The sequence below is a fragment of the Mangifera indica genome, chromosome 13 (assembly GCF_011075055.1).
Source record: "Mangifera indica cultivar Alphonso chromosome 13, CATAS_Mindica_2.1, whole genome shotgun sequence".
In the NCBI taxonomy this organism is placed as follows: Eukaryota; Viridiplantae; Streptophyta; class Magnoliopsida; order Sapindales; family Anacardiaceae; genus Mangifera; species Mangifera indica.
This window is the reverse complement of record NC_058149.1, coordinates 15030213-15043390: the sequence shown is the minus strand read 5'-3', so window position 1 is coordinate 15043390 and position 13178 is coordinate 15030213. Positions and strand designations below refer to the sequence as shown.

At 34.3% G+C, this 13178-nt stretch overlaps 2 protein-coding genes across 6 annotated transcripts; both read right to left on the bottom strand.

The window, feature by feature from the left end:
- Positions 1-176: 176 nt before the first annotated feature.
- Positions 177-3925, bottom strand: LOC123194489 (hydroxyproline O-arabinosyltransferase 1). 2 transcript variants are annotated; one of them, XM_044607703.1, is made up of 8 exons: positions 3313-3924; positions 2632-2699; positions 2335-2536; positions 2141-2238; positions 1976-2045; positions 1511-1582; positions 1225-1338; positions 177-572 (listed from the first exon to the last, which is right to left on the bottom strand). In XM_044607703.1, the coding sequence occupies exons 1-8, from the start codon at positions 3709-3711 to the stop codon at positions 513-515; spliced, it is 1083 nt and encodes a 360-aa protein (XP_044463638.1). In that variant the 5' UTR covers positions 3712-3924; the 3' UTR covers positions 177-512. The 2 variants fall into 2 exon arrangements, with proteins under 2 accessions (XP_044463638.1, XP_044463640.1); XM_044607705.1 differs by having other exon boundaries at positions 505-912; positions 3313-3925.
- Positions 3926-5003: 1078 nt separating this feature from the next.
- LOC123194844 (neurochondrin) lies at positions 5004-13082 on the bottom strand. Of its 4 annotated transcripts, XM_044608293.1 has the most exons (19): positions 11572-11684; positions 11210-11477; positions 10927-11137; positions 10669-10831; positions 10445-10581; positions 10181-10284; positions 9925-10020; positions 9327-9420; positions 8718-8838; positions 8428-8627; positions 7955-8046; positions 7833-7888; positions 7003-7092; positions 6795-6894; positions 6373-6477; positions 6226-6295; positions 5820-5983; positions 5409-5463; positions 5004-5238 (listed from the first exon to the last, which is right to left on the bottom strand). In XM_044608293.1, exons 2-19 carry the CDS (start codon positions 11210-11212, stop codon positions 5183-5185), a joined length of 1917 nt encoding a protein of 638 aa, XP_044464228.1. In that variant the 5' UTR covers positions 11213-11477; positions 11572-11684; the 3' UTR covers positions 5004-5182. The 4 variants fall into 4 exon arrangements, with proteins under 4 accessions (XP_044464228.1, XP_044464226.1, XP_044464227.1 ...); XM_044608291.1 differs by lacking the exons at positions 11210-11477; positions 11572-11684 and adding an exon at positions 12647-13080; XM_044608292.1 differs by having other exon boundaries at positions 11210-11654.
- Positions 13083-13178: the final 96 nt, after the last annotated feature.

The following is a 13178-nucleotide window of genomic DNA, read 5'->3' as shown; positions in this document are numbered from 1 at the left end:
TTTTAATATTTACAATTATAGGAAGATGTAACAATATACATTATATTGTTAATTTTATTTTATTCTTTGCTGAAATTAATTTCTGGGTCAATTACATCGTCTCATGGCAGCCGAATAATTAAAGCCAGTTTAAATGTGTTGCGCACCTAGATCATCTCCATGCTTTACGCATAATATTCTAGAAAAACTGTTCATTGACAATCTGTCCCAGAGGATACAAAGAAAAATGTTATTACATTTTCTTCATAAACCTACAAACTTTTTTGCATTAAAGAAGCAGGGGCCAACATTGGATCATACAGGGGTTCGCCACACCCACAAAAGGTCATGAATGCCCAATTAAACCGTCAAAAAAGAGATAAAATATTTCATCGAAAGCAGAATAAATTTTTTTACTAGCAGATGCCAAATGGATATTGACTGCTAATACCTTCATCGAAAACTACATGCTACTTTGTTTCAATACCATCTTCCATCTATTCAATTTCCCCCTCCCCCCGCCCCCCCCCACTCTACGCTCCCCAGTTTGGAATGTTTGCCGTGGCTTCATTCACCATTTTCACCAGTCTCACCTGCCAAAATATATTGCTTATAAAACTTAATTGAAAGCAAAATTAAGTTAACAACACCAACCTTCGTATTGAATTGATGTACAAACCTTTCTTAGTAACTTATTCATATCAATTGACCTCACATTATATGATTTGAGTTATGAAATTTTTTATTTTTTCTATTACTTTAGAATTACTCATTCACATAAATCTCAATAGATAAGTTAATAACAAATGTTTATATATATACTCATCTTAATTTTCTATCATTTAAAGTGGATGACGGATATCTTCTTCTGCAATATATACTGTGGCTTTTAAAACATACATCTTTTACAATCTTCCTGTTCTGTCTCTACATCTTAAAGAACAAAGCAGCTGTATATCACTAAAATGAATTTAAAGATGGTGGTATTCTCTTCAGTAACAATTTAAGCACTCTATACAAATTCACTCAGACTTGAGGCGTTGGTTACTGCAACAAACTTAACAAGAACTCAAGTCAAAGCATAAGGCATTAGCCAACTAAATCTTGATGAATATAGTTTTAAATATGTCTTTATCATTTAAAACTTTAAGAGTCAAAAGAACCAATGGTTATCATTTTGATATTATTTCTTTCAGATACCAATTATGGGAAGAATCTAGTTCTACGAGGTGAGATTAAACATACCACACTTTCTGCAACACCAGGTGGAGGCAGGGGCAGGTTCTTTGGCGGTACAGCATTATCATAAGATCTTTTGTCAAACCTCCATTCTCCAATCTTACCATAAGTCAGCTTACCCTGAAAATCATTGAACAAAAATCCAATACTATATAGTGGACCAATACATATCCTATTGTTGTTTATGAGAAACGATACGATTCCAAAAATCAAAATTTCAAAAGCAATTTCGTCATGAATTGTACTGCCACTGGGTAACAGCATTGAGAGACCTCTGTAATGAATACAATACCTTCATATCATAGTCACATCCGTATGTGTAATGGATTATGTACTTGTTGCCAACTTCAGTATCCCAAGGAGGCTGATACATGTCACAGAAAAGCAAACTGCTTGTAAAGGTGCTGGGAATAAACTGGATTTAGCAAATGACTAAATGAAGGCCACCAGTTGCTAGATGAAAAATTCAGTTAAGAATTTTGGAAAAGTGAACAATAGATTGCACTGAAAGAAAGCAGTTCTTTTTGTTGTAATTTTCATAATTTTGAAGAAAAAAATCAATGTTAAAAAAGGATGAAGGAGGAGCACTGTAGATATTTAGAATGCTCCAGGAAATAAGATATACAGCCTAGAATGTAACAAAAGGTTGAAGATGAGGCTCAATCATTGACTTTCCATAAGAAAGACATTATAAACTAGTTCAGTTGCCATCCTGTAGCATGCCAGAAAATTATCAAGCAAAAGAGTCTCATCCAACCTGAATCATGAAGTCTTTATGTAAAATGTTGGCAACATCATGCAGAGCAGAAGCAACAGCATAGGCATACCTTATACAGGAAACAACATGAGAAACTAGTTTAAAAATATAACATTAATGTCAAGTCAACATAGCACATAACTCGGTTAAAAAGCAAAATCTCACATTTCAAGCACCCAACCAAAAGCTTTATCTGCTTCAGGATCCTTCTTCATTGCCAAGGACACATTCATCCAAGTGGGAGCAATCTTCTTAAGGGAATCCTAGCATCATTTCACAAAAACCAAAAATAAAAATCTCAATACATAAACAAAAGAGGCAAAAACCAAATCACAACTATAACACATTGTGATATATACCTTTGAAACAATAACCGGAGAATTCCCAATAGGGTCAATATTTGTTATTGGTCCCTTCTCCTCGGGGAAGTATTTTCGCAAAGTAGACTCATACTTTTTTGGCTCAATATAAAAGAAAGGAAATGCTGCTCCAAACTGATCTTTAGACAAATTTGGTATGGGTTTGACAATGATATGATCTGGCTCTGCCATCAATATGTAACTGGATTGATGAAAAAACGGCATGAATAAAATCAAAGTTATCAACAGACACAAAATTGACTCATCATTGAAAATAAGGAATCTCAGGTTTCATACTCTTCTTTTATGTTTGCTTGTTGAAGCCATTGTACAAATGCCCATGGTCTGTTCAGAACTATATAACCCTGAGATTAGGAGATATTGTGAGATACACGCTGCAATAAATAAAAGATGAATGCTATCCAAAACAATAACAATCTGTACACGATCAATGGGTTCAAATACAGGTCCAAACGCTGTGGTGTCATCATGAGCATCTGTATCCGTGTTTGTAACCATTGTTAGTGAATGTAAAATTACCCTATCCAAAAACAGCAAAAACATAACTAATTTTGACATTCAATTAGCAAAATGAATTCCCATATTTCCTGAAGAATTGGGGATTTTCGAAGAACTTCCCCCTTGTATGATTTTTTTTAAACTTGTTTATAGAAAGTGAATATAATAAAATGAAAATAACAAATCAGAGTACTGTTTCCAGACACCGAGAGGCCGCCGGTAGCGTTTTCTTGAAGCATTATTAAATGAGACAACATCAAGAACACATGAATTTCAGATTCATTCCTAAAAAAAAAAAAATCTTTTTCAACACGTTAACCAGAATTGTAAAACAATTTCAAATTATCCAAAACTTCCTATTTCCACCATTTTGTTCTTGGAAAACGAAAACACAATACTGAATACTCCAAAATTCTGCCAATTCCAGCATCCACAAAAGTCAACAAATTGTTCACATACCTGATCCGTGCCAGGCGGCAAAGGCTGGGCGATAAAAGTAGGGATCTCATCCATGAACTTATCAGGTTTACCAGAGTGCAAGATCCTGGTGAAGCCACCCATCTCAGAATCAGGGCCGTCCCTGAACTTCTTGAACCAGTAGTACATAATTCTACACTGCCACGTGTTGTACACGGAATCCGACGCTGTAACCGCCGTGTGAAACAGTCTCTTCTTACCGTATTTTCGTGATCTATCGAGCGGCATCTTGATCACAGGGTCCACAGAGATTGACGAGGATTTTATTGGACCAGGTAGCTCTTGCTTCAAAGGAGCATTAGCTGCGATTATTATGTTGTATGTAATTAGAGCTACAGAGAATATTACGAGTAAGTTGTAGAACAAATTCCCACACCCCATTTTCTCACTTCTTCAATATTTTCTCTCACTTTCTTTCCCTCCAAACATACATATATATATTATACCAAATAAAAATAAAAATATCTAATTATTATCTGCTCTTTGTGTAACTAATTGTGCATGTGTATAGATGTAATGGTCGAAGACAAGACAAAAAAGAAAAAGAAGCTGGCAGCTTAAAAAAGTCGTCGAGTAGTTGTTGAGGAAGTAGCTGATCTGTCCGCGGACTGTTGCGTTTGATATTTTATTTCAGTTCTGTTTAATATCTCAATTGTAGTTTTGGGCTTTCGTAAAGGCTTGGCTCACAGGTCCAACTCTAATGTCTCGAAAATTTTTACAATTAGGAAATGGGTTTTCTCACTCAAATTTGAGGTTGGGATGTAAGGCTGCAATCAATCCGAGCCAAGTATTGCTTGAGTTTAAACTTGAGGTAAGTTCGATTCCATTAAATCAAAGCTCAAAATTAAACCCGATAAACTAGGACGTTGCAAGCATAAACTTAACTTAAGTTTAATTAAAAAATTTGTAGATAAATTTAATAATTTATATATTTATCAATTAATTTATATTTAAGATTTTAAGGTGTATGAACAAGATTTTTAAATTTTTAAAAGTATATAAATATTACATTTGGAAAAAAACTGCAAACTCAACCCTAATTAACCAATAACAAACTTGAGTTTGGCTTAAGATTAAAACTCAAACTATTTAAATTCAACTAGACAATAACTGTGCCACAAGTGGCTCAACTCATTGCAACTCTAATGATAACATATAAAACTTGTACTCAATCCAAATTGCTTGAGTTTGGATATATTCAATTCGAATTATTCAAATTTAAACTAAAAATATTTTAGCTCAGAAAGTTCATCGGAAATTTTTTCTTTTACTCACCAAAAAAAGAATTTTAGCTCAAATAAACCCTCTCACTTCATCGGTATCATTACATTCATTACATTAAAGCTCACCTCAATAATAATTATTTTTCTTTTTTGATATGATTTTTTTTTCTCCTATAATTTTTTTTCTTCTTCTTTAACAAACTAAATAAATTAAGTTTAATCTTGAACTATCATTTTAGATTTGCAGTTAAAATTGACCCTTACCCAGGTTTAATGCAACTCAAATCCATCCCTATTGTTATCTACTGACTACAATAAGCCAGACAACCAATATATAAATCAAAAGAAAACCACAAAATAAAGCCAATTATTTCCAGTTGTAAATTTGTTATCCATGCCTAACCCACAAAATGAAAATTTGAAGCGATGCAACAGAGAGGCAAATTAAAGTACATAGCAACACATACTTCCTTTTCCTTTCATCTGAACAAAATTTTCTACTTAAGAATATATACATAGACAGAGAAATATCAGCTACAATCACCAATACATAAGATTATGATTGAACAAAATTACAGAAAACTAAATGACAATGAAACCTACTTAAATAATTTGTAGATTTGATCAACTTATCTCTCAACTCTCTCTCTTATACAAGGAAAACGATGAGCCCACCGTGAATATCCTGCATCACATTTTGAACAAAATTCTCATAAACAGTTCTGAGAAATATCTGTATCACACCAGCTGAAAATTAGGAATCCGAAATTTATGAACTAAAGTTGGTTTAAATCAGAAAGAATAACATCTAAGTTGAATATTGCTGAAAAAAGTTCAAAGTCAAACTAGACAGACCTGCCATTACTATCTCAAGAAGATCCGTATCTGCCTTAGCGGCATCAGACTTATCCTGCAATTCAACAAAAAAAATCATAAGTTGACAATAATCTAATAGTAACTCTCAAGAGGCATATCAACCAAGCAATAAAATTCAAATTGCCATATCAACCAAGCAATAAAATTCAAATTGCATAGATCATAGTAGACCCATCAAAATCCATAGTCTCCTTGAATTGTCCCCAGCATACTAATGGTCCAATTCAAGTCCAAGATATTTATACACAAATCATAGAAACCATAGTCAAAAGAAGGTGATTTGTCAATACAAACCACCAATAAATATATATGGACTTTCATGTTCATGTTTCAGATTGAGTGCCTTGCATCTTAGGCATAGATATTAAAACCACAAAATATATATTTTACCTGCCCCCGAGAAGCCAAACTTGTGGCGATGAGCTTAGACAATCTATTAAGAGAGTTATTGTCAAAGTTAGGATTCTTTACAAGAGCCTCCTCTGATGTCATATCAAATATAAGAGCACAAATACTTGAAGCCATCACAATGATGGATGTGTCATTAGTGTTATCTGAAAAGAAAAGAAAAATATTAAGGAACTTCCATTCTTATACATATTGCAGGTTTTCATAATAACAGCAAAAGCAACATACAATGATTGGATGATTATTAAATCAATGATGTTACAGGCCCACGACCACCCATCACCTTCGATCCTTTTTTATCTTTATACATGGTTGCTAGTCTCATTTATAACTTAAGAAATCTAATTCATTCATTCACATGTGCATAATTGAAGTAATAAAAAGGCACCTGTCCAATATGCCAATGCTTTCAAAAGATGAAGAGTTGAATCATCCACTGGAAATTGCACTTGTTCCTTCTATAGAAGAAAAGTGAAAGATGTCAATATAAAGCACAGCATAAGTACTATTCACAATGCTATAATGAAAAACCTACTTTCAAAAGAAGATTCAAGATAGTATCACATGCCAAGAAGATGCAATCATTATTCTCAACCACATTACAACCTGGTCCAATCAATTTTATGAGGCATTCAACAACCTACAAATAGAACAAAACATCAACATAACATTTCAATAGAAGAAGATAATTCACCTAAGTCAAGTAGATGGGTACTTGCAGAAAATTCAAGGATATTAGAATTTTCCTCGACATTCACAATATCAACATCAACACATGGTGCCCTCAGGTTGCCATTAAATGTGACAACTAAGACAACAATACTAAGGATGTTATGGATACATGCATTCATGATAATATTGTCAAGACTAATTAGGGGTAAGATATTAATAAAGAAGGAGACTATAAGGTCCTAGAGTCAAAAATTAACTTAGATCAATTAGTACACTCAAACTTACAGCTTTATAAACTCCATAAGATACCAAAGCTTTGCATCCTTCAATATTCATTGTAGTTTGACAGAGCATGGGAAGCAGGAAGCAAATAGAATAAAAGGGGCTGTCATGAAGAAATAATTTGGATGAAGTTATTATTTAGTGGCAACTAAACCGAAAAAGACAATTATTTGTCAGTCAATGCAGAAACCATACAGAAGAGTTGTCAAACCTTGGTTCATCTTCACCTTCAACCAAAAGCATATACTGTAAAAGTTCTCTCACCTTCTCTTTACACGCTACAGGAGTTTCTGCAAGGTAACTGAAATAAGGGCAAATATTGGTTATTTAAAGAACACTCTTAGATAGAAATCAGAATATTCAAAAGTACAAGAAATTTGGCATAGCCAGCAGTGGAAGCTGCATCACATACAATACAGTTAATATACTGTCCAAAGGCAGACTTAAATAATACATGGGAAAAAAAAACTAGTTAATAAAGAAGAAGAAATACCACTAACAAATATACTTATACAACTTCACCACCCTAATATGCACATGAGATACACAAACCATCCAACTCTATGGCTTGATTGCTGACTAAAAATTTCCTGGTTATTCCCAGCCAATTTTGTGACAACAACAACAACATTTTCTTTATATAGTGACCCTGTGTGCAGGAATGCACATGGTACAAAAAATTTGTAGCTTAGGAGAATCACCTGCTAACTTCAGTGAAAGCAACACAAGAGAGAATCTTGCATTCTCCCATTATGACAAACAATTTAAACAAGCTATTAACAACATTCAGTGCTCTAAAGATCATATTTTCCAAATAAAAGAGACCGCAAATTAACATTTTTTAAACAAAGACCAATTTAAAGAGCAATAATCCATTTAAAAAATCTCAAACTTAGGTTAAAAGCTGTGGAAAATCACTATGAACTCATCCATCATGGTTAAATTAGATTTATCCAACAAGTGATTGGCGTAATAACTTAAACAATATCAATTCATTTAAAAATCAAAGAGAAAAATATGCATAAAATGGCATTAACACACCTCCCAACAAGCCGCACTGAAGCAAGAAGATCATTCCCTTTCTTTTGTCCATGTTCCTGTAGAATCACAACTGTAAATACAAGACAAGCATAGTGCACTTCCAATAGCATCAAAATCATTACCTTTGCATCTTGTAGATACTCTAGAACTACACCAATAGTCTCATCGAGGCCATTTATCACCTTTGTGAAAGTATTTTCATTGATACTGTCACCTGCAAACAACTCCCCAAACTAAATTCATTAACGGATGAGACAAGGTTGGAAGCACATAGTTGAGAAAACAGGGATCCCTTGCAAGAAAATTTGGTGAGTGCCAGGAACATATGCAAATCTTTAGATCCCAAAAGAAAGGCTCCATGTGAAAAAAAATTATACAAAGGAAGTCAAATTTTCCACAGAGTTATAAAGTAACCAAATGCGAGATGAAATGAAGTAAAATGAGGTGAAACTGATAAGACCACAGGCAGAGATAAATTTATTCAAGGAAAAGTGGAATGACAATCACTAAACATCACTTGATGTCATCTAGTGGAAAAGAAAAATCACTGATATCCCATAACTTGGAGTGTATCTCTCAAGGAATACTGATGTACCTTGGTTTTCACCAATGTTTGATATTAACTTAATAATCTTCTCTACCAGGGAAAAGGCAACAGCCAAATTCCGTTGCTTTAAAAGAAAACTTTCAGAGGTTGTTGAAGTATTCTTAGGAGCTTCATATTTCAAGTAGGCGAGCTCATTTAGCAAAACAGCAATCTCAACCCTTGCTGACTCCAAGACAAGCAGAAGGCACCTGAAAAATAAATTACCCTGAAAAAATTAACTGACAGCCCCATCCAATAAAAGTTGATAAAGAATCACCAGGTTAACAAACATTGCTTACCTGTCAGCTGGAATAGAGTCTTGTATATCAGGCAACTCTATCTTAGTGATCAGCCATTCTTCACCCATTATAGAAACCATAGATTCAGCCAAAATGAGGGCTTGGAGCTTCTCTGCAGGTGCTGCACATTCAAAAGGCAAAATATTAAAAAGAAAAAGCTTCAATCTGGATTTGAAAATTCAAGCTTGACAAAATGCTATAAAGAGCACAACTAAAACTCAAAAGCTAATTCCCTTTTTTTGGGTACAAATGAATTACCAAATATAAGTAATTTAAATAAGAAATTGTAAAATGTCCACCATAAGAAAGAATCAGAACATTGCATAAACCAGACAACCCAAAGACACTGAACAAACAAAACAATCAGACAAATTATTTGAAACATACACCCTGATCAGGAAATATCTGATTATCATATTCCATTAAACTTTTTCAGCATAAGAAATGTGCACAATCCAGCAGCTGATGGAAAATCCAATTCATGTAATAAATCCTTCAAGCTAAAGAGAGAACATTCAAAAACAAGATGCACATTCTCACCACATCAATTTGAAAAGAAAGCAAGAAAGAGAGAGAACTATACATGATGGACATAATAGTCCAACATACCAACACGGTTTTGTAAAATGGCTACAATACCAACATGCATATACATTGACCAATTTCTTTCTGGCAGTACCCGAAGAGGATCATGAAAAAGTGCCTGGAATATTATGATAGGGAACCCACAATCAGCAATGCAAAACCAGGAGTGAAGGAAAATGAGAACAAGCAAAAACAGGTCATTTAAGAAATAGATGAAACTCTAACTTTCTAACCAAACGCAAGCAAGCATCTTTTAACTGCCTGAGCAAATAAAACCTAATTACACAAAACACTAACCTTAAAGTAAGAGGTCAGAAAAACAGATATAGCAAATCTATTTGGTTCATTCATATATCCACAATTAAATTAATGATAATGTCATAAGCTAAAATTTAATGCTGCTTTAAACTTTCAAAGTTGATCAAATTACTCAAAATTTAGCCCAAAGGAACTATGCCTGCCAATTACACCTTTAAATGAAGTTTACCTTCTCCTAAACTACATATAATTCACCAATTCTTAAAACTGAAACTGAAATGCTTCAAATTTCTTATCTGTAAACAACAAAACAAACTTTTATAATTTAAGCAAACGCAAAATATTTCAGGAAATGAAAACATACCGAGTAATGTGAAGATATAATGGCAACGAGTAAGTGAAGTGAGTCAAACTTCAGTGCACTGTGTAAAATAGCAAACTGTCTAGCTATTGTGACCACCTGAATGAAAATGAAATGAAAATATCCGAACACAAATTGGGCTGATATGTGATTAAATTCATTAAAATCAAGTACATAAGAAAGACAACAAAATGGAAAAGGAACCAAAAAACCTCAAATTTCACAAGGAAAAAAGGTGGCTAATATATAGTCGACTTACCATCATTGACAGCTCTGACAAGTGATCATTCATAATAATTTCCAGAGATAGCTTACTTAGTATCAATTGAACAAGTTTAATAGCAACTTCCATTGGGTGAGAACCTACAAAAAATTTTCCACCATCACTTATTTGCTAATTATATATATGGTACACAAATTTATAGCAATACAAGACTAGTGATGGACTATAAAAACAATAAATTTACAAACTACAGAAGACTTAATGGACAATAAAAATGTTCACAAGGCTCAGAGTTTGCACCGTCTGGCAAGGTAGACATCTGAAAAACCAGCACTCTCATGCCTCCACATTCATACAATGTTGTGACACCATCTCCACTAGCCGTCGTTACCAGATATAAAAACTCAAAGCATTCTTCAATGACAGATGCTCCGGGCCTGCATTTCAAGAAAGCAAATATGATTAAGATAACACACTCCATCAACTTTTTTGTTCTCTGTTTCAAGAAAGCATTAGAACTTTACTCCTTCGACATTATTTCTACTATAAAGGGAATCTTCGCAACCATATCTTCCGAAGAAGCAATCTCAGGAACGCGGCAAAATGCAGCAAGAACCGTAACTGATAGCTGCAAATATGCATCGCGATTACTGTCTACACTGTTACTGTTGCTTCCTGTTCCCAATCCTAGCAAAAACAAATATACAAAAAAGAAGAATTTAATATTAATTATAATATTAATATGAGATAATTGGAGATTATTCATTTCCTGACAAATTTACCAGTTCTCAATAGTCGGTCGAGGAACCGAACACCAACTGCATCATGAACCTTGCGAAGTGAAACGACGTCGTCGCCTTTGCAAAATTTTGTGACAAGAAGCAAACCTGCGAGGCGTTGCTCATCTCTCTCACCTTTTAAGAGCTTCAAGCAATCTTCTAGTGACGGAGAGTGAGAATGAGATTGAGACTGTTCCGGCTGTGTCTGTAAGTCCTGTAAAAGACAAAATTAAGAGATAATTAACTGATAGAATCAAAGAGCAAGAAGTAAGAGATATTTGTTTACCATTGAAGAAAACAGCCGATTGATCAAGCTGATTATTATTTTGGAGCGTATTTTTAGGTTTTTTCGTTAGAATTTGGATGTTAGGGTTCGACTTTGAGAGGCAGCCGACGTTTCCAGATCGTGGTTCCGTACAATTAGTGTAATTGGAGGTTGTTAGGTTAGCCAGTTAGCTCTTGAATGTTGTATTGCTGTACACCGGTCACTAAACTTGGGTTTCCACATGCTATTTGGTATGCTCAGTTCATATTCTATCTCGTCAAATAGATAACTTCCATTTAGATGCAAAAAAACAAAAATGGTAAGCAAAGGTCACTTGTTAAAAAGAAAAAAGAAGAAGCAATGATGCATTTTTTCGGTTTTACTTTCAATTTCTACGAGAAACCTCGTGTGACTGCGCTCGATCATTCATTCAATTTAAGGGCACGAAAGGCGATGATGCATTGTGTCAGTTTTATCTGTGTAGATGATCAATTCTATGAGAAACCTTGGTCACCAAGAGAAAATACAAACTCTTAAAAAAAATAATTAATTTTTAAATTTTGAGTTAAAAAATTATTAATTTTTAAATTAAAAAAAAAAAGAATAAGATGAGTTTATAATTTTTTAAATATTTTTATTAAATAATAATTTTATTTTTTATAATAATAATAAAATTTAATAAATAAATAAATATTTAGATTTTTAATAATGGATAGGTGAAAAGGTGGATTTGCATCCAATCTTAGGTGGGAAATCGTCATATGGCTTCTAAATAAAGAGTCATCACTCAAAACCACCAGCCACGCGATTTTTATTCTTTCTTTTTCCATCACCGCACCGCAAAATTCGCATACTTATCCGTCCCTGGCCTTTATAAATCCCCCTACTCTCGGTCCTCCAAACGCCATTTTCATTTTCTCAACCACCTCCACCGCCTCCATCGCCGCCACTGCTGCCTCCTCTCCCTCCTATGCATTATCATTGTCATTATTATTGTCTACTAATATTTTTAGTATAATTAAAAATGGATAATGATTGTGTTTCTCCGTCGTTCAGGAGCAAGATCAAGTCCTCGATATGTTGTTTCCGCAAACAGCCTGTTCAGCTTGAAGCTTTAGAGTATAACCAGCCGAGAACGCCGAGGTCTCCGAGGTCTCCAAGGTCACCGTACGCGTGGTTGAAATGTCAGTCTCAGGAGCGTAGGAATTTGTTGGGTAGGGTATGTAGTGCTGCTGCTACCAAGAGTCGTAAGCGTTACAACTCGGCAGATCTCAGTTACGATCCGATGAGTTACTCACTCAATTTCGAAGATGATCGAATCAGAGAGGACGAGCCGTTCTCCAGCTTCTCGTTGCGGTTGCCAACCTCGCCGGAAAGATCGGGAGAGATAATCCCGTACGTTAGATGAAAAAAAAAGTTAAAAATAATTAAATTAGGATCGGAGTTCTGGATGATTACCTTTCGGAGCATGATCAGACTTCAGAATTTTTGAATCGGCCTCAACTCAGTCGGGCAGGATTTGTCACATCCCTGGAGGTTTACGTTTGCACGTACGGAGATCAAACAATTGAAAATGGACAATAATAATATGTATTTGAGTTTCTAATTTCCGAGTAATCAATTCATTGACAGATAGATTCATCTATTTGTGTTCTTTAGATATTGATTCCCCTGAGGGCTGAGGCCTAAGAAGAAATTAGAGGTGGATTTGAGTTTGAGTTTAACTCACAAGTCGAGTTTTAATCCGGTTCCGGTGGTTTGTCTCCAGTAGCATTATTTACTCCGGGGATGATGTTAATTTTGTCATTTACTTTTGTAGACAACTTTCTGATGACATTGTAAATTAATTAGAATGAATTTGACCTCAATTTATGTATTATCAATTTGATACTACAGATACAAGCTAAACTTGAAACGTTCTTGAGCTCAGCTTTGCCTGACGAATTCATCCATATTTCGAGTTGCAACAATCACAATATTTTTCACTGGA

What these genes read in the sequence shown, in the direction of transcription:
- LOC123194489 (XM_044607703.1), bottom strand. Translation starts at nt 3,711, where the DNA reads ATGGGGTGTGGGAATTTGTTCTACAACTTACTCGTAATATTCTCTGTA. An exon ending in CAAGCAAACATAAAAGAAGA is followed by an intron (nt 2,537 to 2,631) that starts GTATGAAACCTG and finishes TCATCAATCCAG; the next exon opens with TTACATATTGATGGCAGAGC. An exon ending in ATAAAGACTTCATGATTCAG is followed by an intron (nt 1,583 to 1,975) that starts GTTGGATGAGAC and finishes GACATGTATCAG; the next exon opens with CCTCCTTGGGATACTGAAGT.
- LOC123194844 (XM_044608291.1), bottom strand. An exon ending in GAAGGTGAAGATGAACCAAG is followed by an intron (nt 6,895 to 7,002) that starts GTTTGACAACTC and finishes TCTTCATGACAG; the next exon opens with CCCCTTTTATTCTATTTGCT. An exon ending in GTTTGGCTTCTCGGGGGCAG is followed by an intron (nt 5,464 to 5,819) that starts GTAAAATATATA and finishes GTTGAATTGCAG; the next exon opens with GATAAGTCTGATGCCGCTAA.